The sequence below is a fragment of the Notothenia rossii genome, assembly GCF_949606895.1.
Source record: "Notothenia rossii genome assembly, chromosome: 10".
Classification (NCBI taxonomy): domain Eukaryota; kingdom Metazoa; phylum Chordata; class Actinopteri; order Perciformes; family Nototheniidae; genus Notothenia; species Notothenia rossii.
In genome coordinates this window covers 33,788,339-33,807,088 of record NC_136908.1, presented here as the reverse complement: position 1 = coordinate 33,807,088, position 18,750 = coordinate 33,788,339, and the positions used below count along the sequence as shown (strand labels likewise).

General features: G+C 42.8%; 1 protein-coding gene across 2 annotated transcripts in view; it reads right to left on the bottom strand.

Annotated features, from left to right (window-relative positions):
• Positions 1-760: 760 nt before the first annotated feature.
• Positions 761-18,750, bottom strand: part of gatad2b (GATA zinc finger domain containing 2B) — a 61,960-nt gene continuing 43,970 nt past the window's right edge. The window contains exons 6-11 of one of the 2 annotated variants that reach the window (XM_079653112.1): positions 18,020-18,187; positions 16,279-16,630; positions 15,290-15,492; positions 10,440-10,550; positions 6,793-7,000; positions 761-5,841 (exon numbers count right to left, since the gene is read on the bottom strand). In XM_079653112.1, coding sequence (XP_079509238.1) covers positions 5,705-5,841; positions 6,793-7,000; positions 10,440-10,550; positions 15,290-15,492; positions 16,279-16,630; positions 18,020-18,187 — 1,179 coding nt within the window. In that variant the 3' untranslated portion in view covers positions 761-5,704. Of the gene's footprint in view, positions 5,842-6,792; positions 7,001-10,439; positions 10,551-15,289; positions 15,493-16,278; positions 16,658-18,019; positions 18,188-18,750 lie in introns of both variants that reach the window. The other variant, XM_079653111.1, reaches the window with a different exon arrangement.

Here is an 18,750-nt window from a genome sequence, read left to right as displayed (position 1 = left end):
GAAACCTATGTCTTGCACAACATCCACAGAACAGCCACAAAAACTGACAAGACAAATATTATTAAAATCAGGGAAAATTATTTTTTACATGTTTTTTAGTTAAAAAAATGTATTGTTTTTACCTATCTTGTTTTTTTGAAAATAAAAGGATTGAAAAATGGTTTCCGAGGTATTTGGTCTTCCCTCTGCCATTTTGAATTTATGGTGCCATATTTCTAACACAAAGTTAGTAATCAAATGATTGTAGAGTGTTAGGCCACCTGCTGGTGGAGGCATGCTCCTACACCTGCTTCAAAATGGCTCCCACACGTCATTATAAAATAAAGCAGTGGCGAGCCATCAGGGGCTGTCAGGGTCGTCAGCCGTTTCTGAGGGACTAAGATATTCTACAAAATAAAATTTAAGAAGATAAAAAATAAATATTTTTTTCATTAGTTTTACCAAAAAAGCTTGATTTCCTTGTATTTAAAATAACATTTCCAAAGAAATAAATCCTTCGAATATGCCTGTTCAGTTTCTGTTGGAATGTGAAGGGTTAAATGAAAGAAGCTCCTTTGGCCGTCTCTGCGAGTTACTGTGAAGACAGGAGCTGCTTGGTGGTCCAGCTATGAATTCACAGAGGGCCAGCTATAGTAAATCAACGAGAGAGTAATGTCAAAGCTGTCAGAGGACCTCGGTATAAAAGTCACGGCTCGCCACTGAAATAAAGACTTTCTTTCTATCACAAAACCAGGAATAGGAAGTCACACTTGGAAGCAAATTGTTTCAACCTTTATTAAACATAGCTTGCAAGAGATAAATATTACAAAGTTATTTCCTCCAAAATTAGCTTATTTTTTTCAATCAATGCATAATTGTCATTCAACTGGCAGTATTCAAACAGCATTATTTTCTTTTACTTTTTTGAAGACCGTTAAATATCAAGTATGTGCAAAAGGTCAGGATTGATGTAAGCAAAACGAAAAAAGGACTTCAATTAGTTTCCGGTTGGTTTCATCATCTGTTTCTGCAGATCCCACATTATACAAAAAGTAAACTGAAAATTGATAAAACTGATTGAGAAATTAAATGTTTCCCTGCATTAGCAACAACAACTAATATAAGTAAAAAGCCCGGCAGCAGAGGAGCGCATGTGGGGTACGCTGAGGTCGGCAGGAAGTGATCACTGGTTCAGAAACAGCTGTCCCCAGGTCTACTGGATGGAATACTAAGCGACAAATCTCAAAACAGGGTTCCCCCGGTCGCTGATAGCATTTAAACCCCGATGAAAAGTGTGAACAGGTTATCTTTGTACATTATCAGGTCACTGACATGTGGAATTATGTATATGTTTTTGCCCATGCTCTAGCCCCCACTAGAACTGGAGGGTACGTCCTGACTAAACCTTTTATGATTTTATTTGTTCAGCTTTTAAGATATCTGCTCACAGCATTTAAATAACTTTATTAAAACACCAACATTCTTCAGAGCAAATGTCCCGGTCACAGAAAAAGTGTGTATGAGACAAACTGATTTCTGGAAAACTGACTTTTTAAACATCTTTCCACGCTGTGATTGTAACCGGTCCACTTCATAGAATATGGTCATGTGGACAAAGGGGTCAGCAGACGTGGTTTAATGAGACGCTAAAGTCATGAGGGCTCCATGTAATCCAACACAATGAATCATCTGATGGGCAGGAAACCATTCTTTAAAGTTATTTCCAGTTTCCATGCTCCAAGAGAAGAGATCAGATGTTCACAGGTGTGATGTGAGCCGCACTGTCTGAACCAGTGCGCCCCCCTGCTAACGCTAACTAGCCCCCGCCGAGGTGAATGCATCCAGGGAGAGCTCCAAGAAGCGGAGGGGAAAGAATCCCAAACATTTTGCACATTTGTTACACAATAATACACAGTGATCACAAAACGAAATGACAAGCTTCACAATATTCATGGCTTTTTGTTTGCTTTTCTACACAATATACAACCATTTAATTTCTTTTTTCAGAACAAGGGAGGAGAAAATGCTCATGTACAATAAGTCATTATTACTTCAAACCTAGCAAATATCGTGTCATTTATTTCATAGTCAATACATTTGTTTATTTTTTAAACTGCAATAGAAAGAAAACATAATTGAGACGTCAGAAAAACAATGACTTCAAATTTAGATTTCAAGAAAGAATCTGAAATCCGGATACAAAGAGTGTGGGCGCATCTGCAACAGGAGATTTTTCTCAAGCTTGGCAGCAGAAGGAGACGCATGGAAAAACCATCGCTAAAATCAAATTGTGTGGCAGTAAAAAATGTATCCAAGACATTTAAAACTCATGAAAATATATCTCTTGATCAATGTCTACTGTTCCACCGAAAGGATAATTGATTCATGTTTTCTTTTTTTATTAGAATTAGCACACATTTTCAAAGTGTACACTTAGTTTACACCCTAGGTAGTTTCAAGTCTTCCATTTCACTGGCTGTTTATCATGGGATGGTCTGATGAACCACACACACACACACACACACACACACACACACACACACACACACACACACACACACACACACACACACACACACACACACACACACACACACACACACACACACACACACACACACACACACACACACACACACACCCCCTTTAGAAGCTAGCCCGACCTTCCTGTTTTACTAAACTTTGAAAAAAGGGTCAAAATAGATAGTATGCTGCTTCTGCGTTAGCAACAACACATCAACTAACAAAGGACAATTTTATTGTTAAAACGAAAATGTCGCTTAAAATGTTAGGTGTTTACTTTTAACCTGAAATGCAGATACAAATTGAATTTTAGTACATGGACAGAAACAAATATAAAATAACACTGAGTAATGAAAAGAAGAGAGGCTGTGTTAGCTAGTTTAGCTAACTGGCTTGCTAATTTAACACAGCTAGCTTCCACTATTGTAAATTATAAGCTAGCTCTTCCCTGTGAAGTGCTATAGTTTCTTTTTCAATAAGTTTTAAATATGTGATACTTTTAGAAAAAGGTTTTAACCTGCCACCTCAACTTCTCTTGTTTTTTAGCTTCAGTTTTTGCATTGCTTGCCATTCAGCAGAACAAGCTTTAACACAACCAGACTACAGCCGTGCTAGCTGTGTAGCTTTACTTAGCACAGCAGTGCATTGTGCTAAATGTTAATGTCAGCATACTTACAAGCTAACAACGACAATAACAAGGTAGGTAGTCACTATTGCTAACCATGTTTCAATCTGAGTTTAGCATGTGAGCATGCTAACACTGCAGACAGCAAACAGCTGGGGCTGATGAGAATGTATCCAGCTTGCAGGAGTTTCCTGACAAAGTGAGAGTCTGCACAACGCTTTGCAGAGGATGAAAAGTGAAAGATTCCAGAATGAACTAACTGAGTGTAACGCAACCAAACATGGTTAGATATCCATCGAACACAAAGTAACTGCTGATTGTTCCATTCACACACACTTACTGCACAGAATCTGAGAAAAACATTTAGAACGGATGAATCCAACATGGCTGCCAGAGCACGTGTTGGCCAGCGTTTCCTCTGCAGTGTTGCTCCCATGTCAGTGTGACCTGTACATGTAACATGCATCAGCCCGGGGGGTTCGACATGGATTGAACATTCCATAGGTGGAAATAAATCACTTTACAGTTTTTGTCAGACATCTAGATTGATAGATTTAGCAGATTATCAATTATTATAATGATATGGTTCAGAACCCTGCACTGTTGTTACAACGCTTTCCATAAGGGTAGTGTGTCTGTTCAGTCAATGGAGGAGAGGTCTAAATCACTTTCCTCTTGTAATAATCCATGCTTTTTGGGGGAAAATGTTAATGAAACTGAGTCTAAATAAAACATTTACAGAACAGGTTTACCAGTTCAGGAAGGAAATATACAAATTGGAACAGATTTGAGATCAGGGAAGAGCGTCCATGCTGTGACCATGGTACCAGCCAGTATCTGAGGAGAGATATCCATGGGGACACGACTCATGTAAAGGGGGTGTTTTTGCGTCTGGTTGTTTCCCACTGATTGAACGGACAATACATTTACTTAAAGTGGATTTCTTTTTTCAGGATTTGGAAACCGACACTTGAGGTTCAACATTAACAAGAGATCAACACTGGCAAAGGATCATTCATCATCCCATAAAACACACCGTGATGCAATCCACAATCTTCACACACCTCTGGTCGGCCATCAGCCAGCATCCAGACTCTAGCCACTCTCAATTGTAACATTCTTTACCTCCTTTAAAAAAAATGTTTTTCCAATTGGAAATATGCAAAGTGCTCCTCTGGAGTGAGGCGACTCGTGTGCAGAGCATGCACACAATGATTGATCATGTCTCTCCCATAAAAGATATAATCCACATCGTTTATTTTCTCCCTCTGAAGCTAGGTATCTATACATTATCCATACAATAGTTTCTGTTTTTAGCTTTGATGATTATTATCGTCTCCGGTGGCTAACACCTCTCAGGTACGCCACCATTTCATTAGGAGACGCCGCAAAACAAACAAACAAACAAACTAACAAATAAAACTAAGCAAAAAAAAAAAAAGAGAAGGAAAGTTGGGTGGAGGGGCCAACAATCCAAAAACTAAAATATAAGAAGAATAGAACCCAGACTTTAGGTTCCAGGTAGAGAATCTGTGGTTTGGATGCAGGAAATGTGCCTCCACCTTCAGACTTGAGTTCATTTAAAGAACATATGACGCCAAAAAGGAGCTTAGGGGTAAAAAGGGTTCAGTCTGTGCATACTGGATAACCAAAGGGTGGGGGCGGGGGAGCAGGAAGTGAGATGGACTGCCTTTCTCTGAGTGGACACTTCCCTGTGAACACTTGGGGGGCTTCAGATGATCCTCCAGGATGAGCTCTCTGCAGGGTGTCAGTGCTCATGACAGACTACACCTACATCCACCAGGTGATCTGCGGGGGAGGGGCTGACAGGAAGAGTCCCCTGATGAGCCTCTGATGGGGACTGGGGAAAAGATTTTCCAAACTCTGATCTTCTCTTCAGTACACATGGGCCCCTCCTGTGGGTTCCAGATTCCCCCCCGACTCAGGTGGAGTGAATGGAGCTTCAGCTGGCTGTCGGTGGTCACAGATCCTGAAACTGGCCCTTTCGACCGGGGGAGAGTGGGGGTGCTCGGCCCCCGTCTGTTTGTTCCTATCAGTATTTTAAACTTTGTTTCTCCAAGTTAAAGAGCTAACACTTTTTACAAAGCTGTTAAACTTTATGTTGCATAGCAACCAGAATGCACCCTGTTGATCTTCTGTTACTAGCAATAACCAGGTCTTAATCCTACGTGATGGTGGAGCTCTACGGTGATTTCCTGTCACTGCCCAAAGTAAAGAGGGAAACAAAAACGGAGCGAACACGTATAAAAGAAAAAGCATAATGAGTAAACTGAAGCAAACGTGGTAGTTGCAGGTATAATAATAGTGCTACCAACAGCGATAATAATGGGAATTATAATTGTTAAACAACGCTGACGAAGAAGAAGAGCTTTACTATAAGAAGAACATCTGAGATGCACTGACAGTTTAGTGTCTTTGTCCGACTCGTGGGTTTCATGGGTTGGTTCATGGTAGGCACACGGACAGGCACTGCATGCGATGGGGGGGTGGTGGTCGATCTGGGAGTGCTTCAGTATGGGGTAGGAGGGCAGGATGGGGGTGGGGCTTCAGATGGGCTCATTTCTGTCCGCTGATGGACTGCGATATGGATCGAGGGGGGATCATGTCCAACAGGTACTCTCTCTGCCGGTCCGCTAAGCTGGAGCTCTTATGGGCCCCCACCGCCGCGGGGTTCAGATAGGCGATATTTAACCCTGTGGACACACACACACACACACACACACACACACACACACACACACACACACACACACACACACACACACACACACACACACACACACACACACACACACACACACACACACACACACACACACACACACACACACACACACACACACACACACACACACACACACACACACACACACACACACACACACACACACACACACACACACACACACACACACACACACACAGTAAGATACACTTTCACTTAAATACCATATATTTATTTACAAACTGCAGAAATAACCTTTGCTTTGTAAACGAGCAGCCGCTAAAAGCTAACATTAGCTTCTTCTGCTCATTTCATCACAGATTTGTCTCGTTTACAATTTAGCATTATGAGGAACAAACGTTGTGTTTCCAGAACGGGCCAATAGTCAAACGTGTGCGTATTATAAGACAGAGAGGGGCGGTGAAGAAAACCTGCGCTTCAGATAACACAGCCCCGCAGTACTGAAATATATATTTGTTATTTCCTTTCAGATTTGAACACGTAAACGGGACAGAATTTTGGCATCAACTTGATATCAAAGTAACTGTTAATGAATCTTTAAAAGAGCGCTGTATAAAACATATCATATCAGATGTGTACTATCTCATTAACATGAAATCTTCCAGCAACTAATTGAGAGGACTTAGTGAAAGCTGTGTGTTTGTTTGCTCTCTGCGGCTGGTGTCTACTCTGAGTGAGACATCTTCATTTATAGCAACTTCAGGATTCACATTCCTCCAGTTAAACTTTCACATATTTGTAAAGAGCCGCTTTATATTCTTGAAACAGGTTGGTGTTTGGCTCAGGTTGCCTATACAAATATACATACGTTACCTACAGTTGTTGTTTTCAATGTCTCAGATGCATATTTAACCAACATAAGTAACGTCAAGTGCACAGACACAGACAGCAGCAGTACCTGGGATGTTGTAGATCTGCCGGCGGCTGTCGTGCTGCATCCTGTTGCTGCTGCTGCCGCTGCCCCCCCCACTGCCACAGTGCTTGCCGCTGGTCATCCCCATGAGGCTGCTGGCCACAGACAGCTGGGAGGCCTGGGCGAAGTTAGACAGGACGCCCCGCGCTGAGTTAGACAGGCCTCTCTGCATGGAGGCCTGGGGCTGGGGGGCCTGGGGACACAACACATGTTTGTCATATTTTTCTGTATGTGTCTGTTTATTTAAAATAATCACTTTGAATTTTGAACAAGTACATGTATGTAGTCGATGAATTTAATAAAATAGAACAACATCACCATCACTGCAACACAGTGGTGCACTGCAGTACTGCATATGGTCTTTGAATAGCAGATATTTGCTTTTAACAGCTTAAAACAAGTTTACAGTGCGTTTCTCTGTTTATATCTTTAGGAATTCATTTTTACCAGCTATTAATCCTCTTAATAAAATCATGTCTTAAATTATGGTCTTTTAAGCAGCAATGATATCTAATAGACCAGTGGTTTTCAAAGTGGGGGCCGCGGCCCCCTGGGGGGCCGCCAGGGGGCGCTAGGGGGGCCTCAGAAAAGTGGAGGGAAGATAAGAAAAAAAAAAGGAAAGACAAAAAAAAAAAATTCTAATTATTTTTTAATAAATATTTTAAATCTGATTTTTAAAAAAAAATCATAATTATAAAATATAATTTATAATAATGGAACATATAATTTGCCATAGTCATCTTTCTGATTGCCTACCAGTCAAAACATCGTTCACGACGCCATGACGTCATGTTTAGACCTGGCGGTTTGCGCCATTTATCAAGCTGCTTTGCTCCTCAAGCGAGCAAGCTAGCTAGCTCAAAATGGACAGGTTTTTGACAAAGAACAGGTCAACGGAACCGACCAACAGCCCTGCTGTGGAGGACACTGCTGCAAAAAAACCTAAGAACTCCTGGCCAATTAAAATTAGAAGGTACGAGGCAGCGTACATTAAGTATGGCTTTACAGCCATACAGAAAAATGGCCATGATTGCCCGAAGTGTGTGCTCTGTCTGGAGACCCTCTCAAACGAGTGTTTAAAACCTTCGAAACTTCAGCGTCACTTGATGCAAAAACATCCGGCAGAGGCCGAAAAAACGGCAAACTTCTTCAGACGTAAAGAGGAGCATTTGGCCAGGCAATCTGCTGCATTCACACAGCAAGCTACCGTTCCCGAGCGGGCCCTGAAGGCATCATTTTTAGCTTCATACCACATTGCTCGTGCAAAAAAACCTCACACAATCGGAGAGGATTTGCTTTTACCAGCTACCAAAGACATTGTCCGAGAATTGCTTGGCGAGGATGCTGCTAAAAAAATTGACGCTGTCCCACTCTCGGACAACACCGTCAGCCGACGGATTGGTGACATGGCGCAGGACGTATCTGCTCAGCTTTTGGAGCAGGTGAGAGCCAGCGAGTACTTCGCTCTTCAACTAGATGAGAGCACAGACATATCGAATGAGGCCCAACTGCTTGTGTACATTCGATTTATTTCCCAGGAGAGATTTGTCGAGGAAATACTGTTTTGTAAAGCACTTGAAAGAAGAACCACTGGGAAAGATATTTTTCAAGTTTTGGACGATTACATCGAGTCTAACGGATTGAACTGGGCCCGCTGTGTGGGGGTGTGTTCGGACGGAGCCGCGGCAATGACCGGCAAGATCAGTGGAGTGACCGCTCTCATTAAGCAGAAAGCCCCGCATGTAGTCGCCACACACTGCATGCTCCACCGTGAGGCACTTGTCGCAAAAAGGATGGATAACGAGTTGAATCAGGTACTACAGGAGGTTGTACAAGTGGTGAATTTTATTAAAGCCCGCCCCTTGAAACACAGACTGTTTACCCTGCTTTGTAATGAGATGGGCGCCCGTTTTGAGGGGCTGCTGCTTCACTCAAACGTGCGCTGGCTGTCACGGGGCGCAGTTTTGAACCGTGTCTATGAGCTGCGGAGGGAGGTTGGAGAGTTCCTCTCTTCTGAAAAGCATCAGCTGGCAGAGCGGTTCACTGATGCAACCTGGATCCGCAAACTTGCATACATGTCAGACATTTTTCTGCATCTAAATGTACTGAACCAAAGCATGCAAGGACGTGACACGTACATACTGCAGGTGCAAGACAAAGTGCGTGCTTTTTCCAAAAAGATTATGCTGTGGTCAAACAAGCTCCAGGAGGGAGTCACAGAGATGTTCCCACTACTTCACCAGGAGCTGCTGTCATGTGATGATTTGGGCTCCATCTCTCCAATGATCCAGTCCCACCTGGAGCACCTCCAAGGATATTTTAAAGACTATTTCCCTGACCTTGAAAACACACATTTAAACTGGGTTAGGAACCCCTTTTCCCCCGGTGTCGGTTCTAGTTTGGACATAAAGTCAGAGGAGGAGCTGATTGAGATGACAAACTCAGGGGATTTAAAACTAAACGTTGAGGCTCTTCCCCTGTCTAACTACTGGCTACATGTAAGAAAGGACTATCCCACCTTGGCTGACAGGGCACTGAAATGCCTTCTCCCTTTTGCAACAACTTACTTGTGTGAGTCTGGCTTTTCAACTTTAAAGGTACTCAAAACTAAACATAGAGCACGTCTACATGTGGACAATGACATGCGTATGGCACTGACAGACATTAAGCCCAGGCTTGACAGACTGTGTAGGAGCCACCAAGCCCATCCCTCCCACTAGTGTGATCACTGTCTGTCACTTCCAAAACACACACACACACACACACACACACACACACACACACACACACACACACACACACACACACACACACACACACACACACACACACACACACACACACACACACACACACACACACACACACACACACACACACACACACACACACACACACACACACACACACACACACACACACACACACACACACAAAAGAGAGGTTTGGTTTCTTTTTTCTGTTTTTGTATCATCAACAGTTTGTTGAAAGGTTTGTTATTCAATGGGAATATAGTGTTGAACTTACAGAACCAAGTCAGTTTAATAGATTTTTTTTCTTTTTTGACTGAAAACTTTTGAAGACATAATGCAAGAAAGACAAAAAAAAAAAACTCTTGCATATGTAAATATATTTTCTGTAGGGTAAAATGTATTGCAACATAGTGTCTATAATAAGAAAAACATTGTGGTGGAACAAAGATGCCCTGCCATACAAATCTTATTCTGTGTTGAAAACATATTGTTAATATTATTCTCATGCTAAACAAATGTAATAATTACAGTATTGAATAGAGAATAAAAGTAACAAAAACGTTCTTAAAGTTGATGTGTGACATATTTTGTAGCATTGTTGGTGGGTTTGCAAAGGGGGTCCCCGGCCAGAAGCTAAAGATTTTTGGGGGGCCTTGGCATGGAAAAGTTTGGGAACCCCTGTAATAGACAACTCAAATGTGAATTAAATGAAAAAATAATTAATAGATTAACCAATTTAAATGGATATAATTGTAATTAGCCACATTTATTACAGAACACATGGAATACTGGGTGAGTTCCAAATCAAGCCTCTCCTGAATACTACAGCACAGTGCAGGCTGGAGGCAGGTGTAGGGTGGGGGGAGCGCTGCAGTGTACCTGGCGGAGTGCATGGTGTCGGATCATGGAGTCAGTCTTAGAGGCGTTGGGGCCGGTGGGGGCCGAGCTGGGGGAGAGGGCGGCTTGCTGCTGCAGCCTCTGCTCTATCTCCTGATGGGGGCCACAAGAAGAACACACATTAATACAGACAGCTCAGAGTGAGAATATAGACGTGTAGTGTGGTGGTGTAGTGTGGTGGTGTAGTGTGATGGTTTGGTGTGATGGTGTAGTGTGATGGTGTAGTGTGGTGGTGTAGTGTGATGGTGTCAGGGTTTCCCAAACATAGACTATACTTGGGTGGGCCGCCCAGATATATTAACGGCCGCCCAAGTATATTTCTCTACCCGTTTAGTTTTTTTTTTTTTTTGGCCACTGTCATACAGATCATTAAACAAAGCCCTTGATTGGTCTGTGTGTGTCATTCAAGCTCGGGATAACCTCAGCTCAGGTGAGGTAAAGGACTAAAGTGTTTAGATAGTTAAGTTAGTCTAAGTTCTCAGTGTGTCTCAAACAGTTTGGTCACCATTTATGTAAACACATATTGCCATTTGAGGGGGTAGTGATTTGTAAAATATGCATGAATAAAAAAAAAAAAGTTAAGTAGGTGAAAAAAGGTAAGATACACTTTTAAAACTTGTTGAGAGCTAAAACCAGTCTTTGCTGCTGCCTCAAAGAGGAGCAGGTGGGAGAGGAGAGAGGAGAGGCTGATTCAGGAGCACAGACACACTCACAACTATAAATGAACCAAAAATAAATAAATAAACAAGTTTCAGTGTTTTTTCATATTGGAAATGGTATGTTATTTGTTATGGCCATGATTTTATGATTATTGAAATGTATACAGTTATGTTTCATATAGGTGTTCCCATAGATCTAGTCTCTTTATTTCCCCCTCAAAGTGCACCAGATTGATGCATTTAACTCCAATATTTAAAAAAAAATCTTAAAATCTTACCTCCGGACCCCCATATAGGATTTGAGGTCCACCCCCACTTAAAATCACATGGATAGGTTCTTAAATACATTTACCATTTTTTTTAAATAGTCACCCATCTCTAGCGTTGGGTATCGTTTGAATTTCCACGATTCTGATTCCGATTCTACTTTTCGATTCCGGTTCTTTGAGGGGCAGGGTAAAAAAATGATACATGCTTCTTCCACCAAAGAAAAATCACATTTATTGGAGAAACTTTTACACAGGTTAGTTTACAGTAATATTCACATGAATCAGTCTGTTTATATTCACTGCTATGTAACTGTAACCTGAGAAAAGAACCACTGAAGCTATAACAGTGCAACAGGCCAACTTTTAAAGGAAACATCCCCCCCCCATTTAAAAACAGTTCTTGTAGAGCAAAACGAGCATATCTGCCTTCTCAGGCATACCGGGAAGAAATGTTTGAACATTTTAAAGTAAAATGCTTCAATCTGGTGCACTCTAAGCAGAATTACTAGAGACTAGATCTAGGGGGTACAACTCTAAACACCCATATGAAAAAGATCGGTTTACATTTTAATAATTAAATAAGTATGTGAACATAACCAATAACCTACCATAACCAATAACAAATACATGTAACACATTTTATTTTTGTTGTTCATTCATATCTTATTTTATTATTTTATTTATGCATATCTTTTTATCTCTCCAGTTTAAAACGATATGTCTGGTTTACTGTCCTATAGTATACATTGGAATGATTTCAAACCTGTTTTATGCCAATAATTAAAAAGGAGTGCAATGGAAATATGTGTTTACATAAATTGTGATCAAAACGTTTGAGACCCACTGAGATAACTTAGACTAAAGTGAACTATCTAAACACTCAGAGTCCTTTAACTCACTGAGCTGTAGTTATCAGCCTCTCAGTCTGACTGGAGAGGACTCTCCCTCCACATCATTGTAGAAACATCTTCTTCTTCCGTTAGAGCAGCTAGCACCAGATGCTAATAACAACAGCGCTGGTAGGTGCAACCTCCCTTTCTCCCTCGCTCGCTCACTCGCACTTTGGCTGTGAGCTGCGGGTGCCAGGTAAGCCAACATCCCCAATTTTCATCACTTACAGCGCCCATCGTACAGGGCAAATGAAAAGTGTAACCGGGATGAAAAGGGTGTTACATTTACTTAATTATGAATGCCGTTACATCAAGGCCGAAAATTAGGATCAGCCCCAACGGTCAAAATATTTTTTTTCCCTCCCAGAGCTTTCAGCGCAGCGCCTCCACAGATCTGGCGCACTAGGCGAGCATCTATAACGCCAGTGCGACGGGCCGGCCCTGGTCCCAGGTTACGCTGTAGGAAGTATAGGTACAACGCTACATTTCCTGCCGAGCCGCAGTCATACAGTAGGCTACAGGGAGCGGCGAGAAACATTCAGGCATCGAAAAGCGGAACCGAAATTCATATTTCTAAATGATGCCGTTGGAATCGAAATGTTGTAACCGGTTCTGAACCGGAACCGGTTCTCGGTACCCAACCCTACCCATGTCCATATGTTTATTTGTGGGTGGTAGATTTAAACTATAGGGTTATCACTAAGGGCCCTGCCTGTACCTGTTTGCTCTGCTGTGGCGTGAAGGGTCTGCTAACAAGCGACCAACAGAAAGGTTAATGTTAATGCTGTTGCACGTCACAAAGGCACGTCACCTCAATGAGGTGTAGTGTAGTGTGCTGGTGTAGTGTGATGGTGTAGTGTGGTGGTGTAATGTAGTGGTGTAGTGTGATGGTGTAATGTAATGGTGTAGTGTGATGGTGTAGTGTGATGGTGTAATGTAGTGGTGTAGTGTGATGGTGTAGTGTGATGGTGCAATGTAGTGGTGTAGTGTGATGGTGTAGTGTGATGGTGCAATGTAGTGGTGTAGTGTGATGGTGTAATGTAATGGTGAGGTGTGATGGTGTAATGTAGTGGTGTAGTGTGATGGTGTAGTGTGATGGTGTAATGTAGTGGTGTAGTGTGATGGTGTAGTGATGTAGTGTGATGGTGTAGTGTGATGGTGTAATGTAGTGGTGTAGTGTGATGGTGTAGTGTGATGGTGTAGTCTGATGGTGTAGTGTGATGGTGTAGTGGTGTAGTGTGATGGTGTAGTGTGATGGTGTAATGTAGTGGTGTAGTGTGATGGTGTGATGTAGTGGTGTAGTGTGATGGTGTAGTGTGATGGTGTAGTGTGATGGTGTAGTGTGATGGTGTAATGTAGTGGTGTAGTGTGCTGGTGTAGTGTGGTGGTGTAGTGTAGTGTGACGGTGTAGTGTGACTGTAGTGGGATGGTGTAGTGTGATTGTGTGGTGTGATGGTGTAGTGTGATGGTGTAGTGGTGTAGTGTGATGGTGTAATGTAGTGGTGTAGTGTGATGGTGTAGTGTGATGGTGCAATGTAGTGGTGTAATGTGATGGTGTGATGGTGTAATGTAGTGGTGTAGTGTGATGGTGTAGTGTGATGGTGTGATGTTGTGGTGTAGTGTTATGGTGTAATGTAATGGTGAGGTGTGATGGTGTAATGTAGTGGTGTAGTGTGATGGTGTAGTGTGTTGGTGTAGTGTGTTGGTGTAGTGTGATGGTGTAGTGTGATGGTGTAATGTAGTGGTGTAGTGGTGTAGTGTGATGTTGTAGTGTGATGGTGTAATGTAGTGGTGTAGTGTGCTGGTGTAGTGTGGTGGTGTGGTGTCACCACCACCACACCACGTGTAGTGTGGTGGTGTAGTGTGATGGTGTAGTGGTGTAGTGTAGTGTGACGGTGTAGTGTGACTGTAGTGGGATGGTGTAGTGTGATGGTGTGGTGTGATGGTGTAGTGTGATGGTGTAGTGTGATGGTGTAGTGGTGTAGTGTAGTGTGACGGTGTAGTGTGACTGTAGTGGGATGGTGTAGTGTGATGGTGTGGTGTGATGGTGTAGTGTGATGGTGTAGTGGTGTAGTGTGATGGTGTAATGTAGTGGTCTAGTGTGATGGTGTAGTGTGATGGTGCAATGTAGTGGTGTAATGTGATGGTGTAGTGGTGTAGTGTGATGGTGCAATGTAGTGGTGTAGTGTGATGGTGTAGTGTGATGGTGTAATGTAGTGGTGTAGTGTGATGGTGCAATGTAGTGGTGTAATGTGATGGTGTAGTGGTGTAGTGTGATGGTGTAATGTAGTGGTGTAGTGTGATGGTGTGGTGTGATGGTGTAGTGTGATGGTGTAGTGTGATGGTGTAGTGGTGTAGTGTAGTGTGACGGTGTAGTGTGACTGTAGTGGGATGGTGTAGTGTGATGGTGTGGTGTGATGGTGTAGTGGTGTAGTGTGATGGTGTAATGTAGTGGTCTAGTGTGATGGTGTAGTGTGATGGTGCAATGTAGTGGTGTAATGTGATGGTGTAGTGGTGTAGTGTGATGGTGCAATGTAGTGGTGTAGTGTGATGGTGTAGTGTGATGGTGTAATGTAGTGGTGTAGTGTGATGGTGCAATGTAGTGGTGTAATGTGATGGTGTAGTGGTGTAGTGTGATGGTGCAATGTAGTGGTGTAGTGTGATGGTGTAGTGTGATGGTGTAATGTAGTGGTGTAGTGTGATGGTGCAATGTAGTGGTGTAATGTGATGGTGTAGTGGTGTAGTGTGATGGTGTAATGTAGTGGTGTAGTGTGATGGTGCAATGTAGTGGTGTAATGTGATGGTGTAGTGGTGTAGTGTGATGGTGTAATGTAGTGGTGTAGTGTGATGGTGCAATGTAGTGGTGTAGTGTGACGGTGTAGTGTGATGGTGTAATGTAGTGGTGTAGTGTGATGGTGCAATGTAGTGGTGTAGTGTGATGGTGTAGTGTGATGGTGCAATGTAGTGGTGTAGTGTGATGGTGTAGTGGTGTAGTGTGATGGTGTAGTGCTGACCTGCTCCTGCTGCAGGGCCTTCACAAAGGCGTTCTTCAGCCGGTTGGTGTGCTCCGCCTTCAGAGCCTTTTTCTGGTTGGAGGTCATGCACTGCTCACACAGGATCCGCCCGCTCTTCTCCTGCTTCCAGTGGGGGGTGAAGTCGGTTCTGCACTGGGCGCAGAAGAACGGCTCCATCCGGCCCAGCGTGCCTCTGAGTTTACCTGAGAGAAGCAATACGCTAACTTTACGATTCATCACATTCATCTTCAAGTTCATTTCTCCCCCCTTACTTTGGTTCTCTAGGTATTTGACCGCTCTGTTTTAACTGCTCTTACATTAACACAACAACAATTAAACATCACCAAATAAATGTTATTTAAAACCCTTTTAAGCTGTAAACAATGTCTCAGAATTAGGTTAACATGAATAACTGCAGGGAATATACAAAGAATACACACTGAAAATGTATTCCAAATGTAACATTATATTACATTTAGCTGACGCTTTTATCCAAAGCGACTTACAATTACCAATTACAGGGACATTCTCCCTGGAGTAACTAAGGACTAAGTGCCTTACTCAAGGGCACACTAGTGGTGGTGTTCCTGGCGGGATTTGAACTCACAACCTTCCGATCTTCAGCCCGCCTCACTATCCATTAGACCACCACTATCCCATGTGTGTTTGTGTGTGTGTGCGTGTGCGTGTGTGTGTATACCATCTGATGGATGAACATTATCTAGGGTTACCCATTCATCTTCTATAGAAGTCATCTTTGACTGGGAACACCATAGATGTTACAAAGTTGACTAAACCACTCAAAATGTTCAAATGCCTACTGTGGAGGATATCATGAGGCCTTGAGGGTATCAGATGTGAAACACAATATTTATTTTTATTGATGAAAGTAGTAAGCTGGTCAGATTTGACCCTTAATCACTTGAAGGGTTATGGAGGACATGAACAAACTATCTTCCAGTGCTTAAAGGTGAAGAGGAGCTGCTTACCCTGACTGTCGAGCACACTCTGCACCACCTCCTCCAGCCCCACCATGTAGATGAACTCGCTGTTGGCGGCAGAGGGCAGGAAGTGGAGCAGCGGGGCGGGGGGTTTGGGTGGGGGGATCTCCAGCAGGGTCTTCTCCAGCTGTTTCCTCAGGGCCAGCTTGGCGGCCGCCTGGCTGCTGGCCTGGTCTGCGATGGAGCTGACTCCGCCCGCCGAGCTGGACATGGTGGAGGGGCTGACGGCCGAAGCCCCACCCATACCCCCCCCGGCTGCTGCCGCTGCCTGCATGTGGGCCAGGTTCATGTACATGGCACTGGAGCCTGAGCGCTGGGAGGCTGCCACCTGCTGGCTGGCCTGCAGGGAGACACACATTCTCTGATGCTAAGCAGAGGAGAGCCACACTTTACCCTTCTGTCACCAGCTGACACAGTAAAAAACATTCTCCTGGCCTCGCTAAGGTTCAGGTTGTGGCTACAAGTTGCCCTTTACTGTATAGTGTAGTTTCCAGCTCATAGAGTCCTATCGTGAACCGTGATATGTTCAGTACCTCATAGTTTTATGTTAGAAATGTATAGTACGGTCCCCAGCACATAGAAACTGCTGGATGCTAACCTGCATATGTTGGGCAATTTGGACCATTAGCTTAAGTTGAGAGTCAGCCCACTGGGAGTACAAATACTGCCACTTTCTGGTTAAAACTGCCATTTATATCCTGAGAAGGTCTGAAGTGGACATATGGAAGTTAGCATCCGGCAGTTTCTATGTGCTGGGGACCCTACTATACATTTCTAACATAAAACTTTAGGGTACCCAACATTTCTGGTTTCACAGTGCTGGCAACTAGACATGTATGTGTTATTATTTGTACATGATTTATGACTGGATGTCATGGTGCGGACAGTGATGGTGTTCTACCTCTAAATGGATTTGTTCAACTTGTTCTTAGCTTTCTATTAAGGCAGAATAATGATTCAAGCTCCCGGAGCAGGAGCCAAGACCCTCACTCACTACACTCTCAGATGACATATCTCTCAGAGGGAAGAGGATAGAAGGGTCCGCTATATTTGCTTGATAGATATTTCCAGGATATTAAACTAAGAAGCTAATCAGTTAAATATTTAAGCTAACTGTAAAGCTTATAAATCACAGTCAAAAACAAGTTCAAACAAATAGATAGATAGCAGCTAACGTTAAAGCAACAGATCACAGTGTAAAGCTAACTAGCATTAAAATCGTTCAATCCAAAAGCAGCATGTGTATACATTCAGGTCATATATTTTGGCAGCTGTATTTGGCCCTTCATAGTCTATATTTGACAGATGGTCTGCAGATATATATCTTTCACTGTCATTATGTATATATATATATATATATTTTACTTTTAAGTTTGGTTTTATTTGCTATTTTGAGAAGCTTCTATTCTATGTTTGTTTATTCTCTATTCTTTAACATTTTCACATTAAGTGCAAAGCCTTTTTGACATGCTGCTGTGATACAAACATTTCGCAAATTGGGATCAATACATTAAATCTTATCTTATCTTAAACCTTTGGCAGCTATCGTAGCATAGCAGCACTAATGCTAGTTAAGGATGTGCTAATGTACATGTACATTTAAGTACAAGCTTAACGTATCCTATTTTCTAACGTATCCCGTTAAACAGTATCATCATCACACATTGTTTTAACCATGACTAGCTGGTAGTCCACAGCAGACAGAGGACACAGTGATGGAGGGGCCTACCTGCTGGTAGCTGACCGCGTTGGCCATGCTGGAGCTGGAGCGGGACATCCCGGGCTTAGAGGACAGTCTCTGGCCCTGCAGCTGGGAGGGGTTGGGGGCGATCACTCTCTGAGACATCAGCATGGGGGGCAGGTTAGCATTGGCTGCTGACCTGATAACCGTGTGACCCTACAGAGAGGAAACAGCAGAGAGTTCAGGAGACACCAATATCCTGCTCCTCTTCCATACTCATAACGAAGCACACACACATGCACTGCCAAAACCACACTGTTCATGGTGGCCTGAGGAGGAACTGAGGCTGGACATTGACAACAGCTCCCTCTAAAATAAGCACCTCAAGATTTTTTCGACAACTTATCAAGACCACTCGAGCACAAGACCAGGTCATGTTAAATGTCCATTCAATATTGAAGAGCCAAAATCTATTCCTAAAACCAAGCTTAACCAAAAGTCCACTGGTGATTTTAATATTGGATTTCAATTCATTTAAGGACTCACAGGAGACATATTTGGAAAAAGAATGGCAAATTCAAGTATTGGTCAGACTCTGATAGCACTTACTTTATTTCCCACAATGCATATTTTCCTTAACACCCAGACTTCTAAATGTTCTAGTCATTTACTCAGACTTAACTTATCTCCTACAGATACACTAAAGACATTCTACTAAACAAGTGTACTGACCCAGGAAGTACTAACCATGAGCCGTAAACTGACCTCAGAGTGACCCT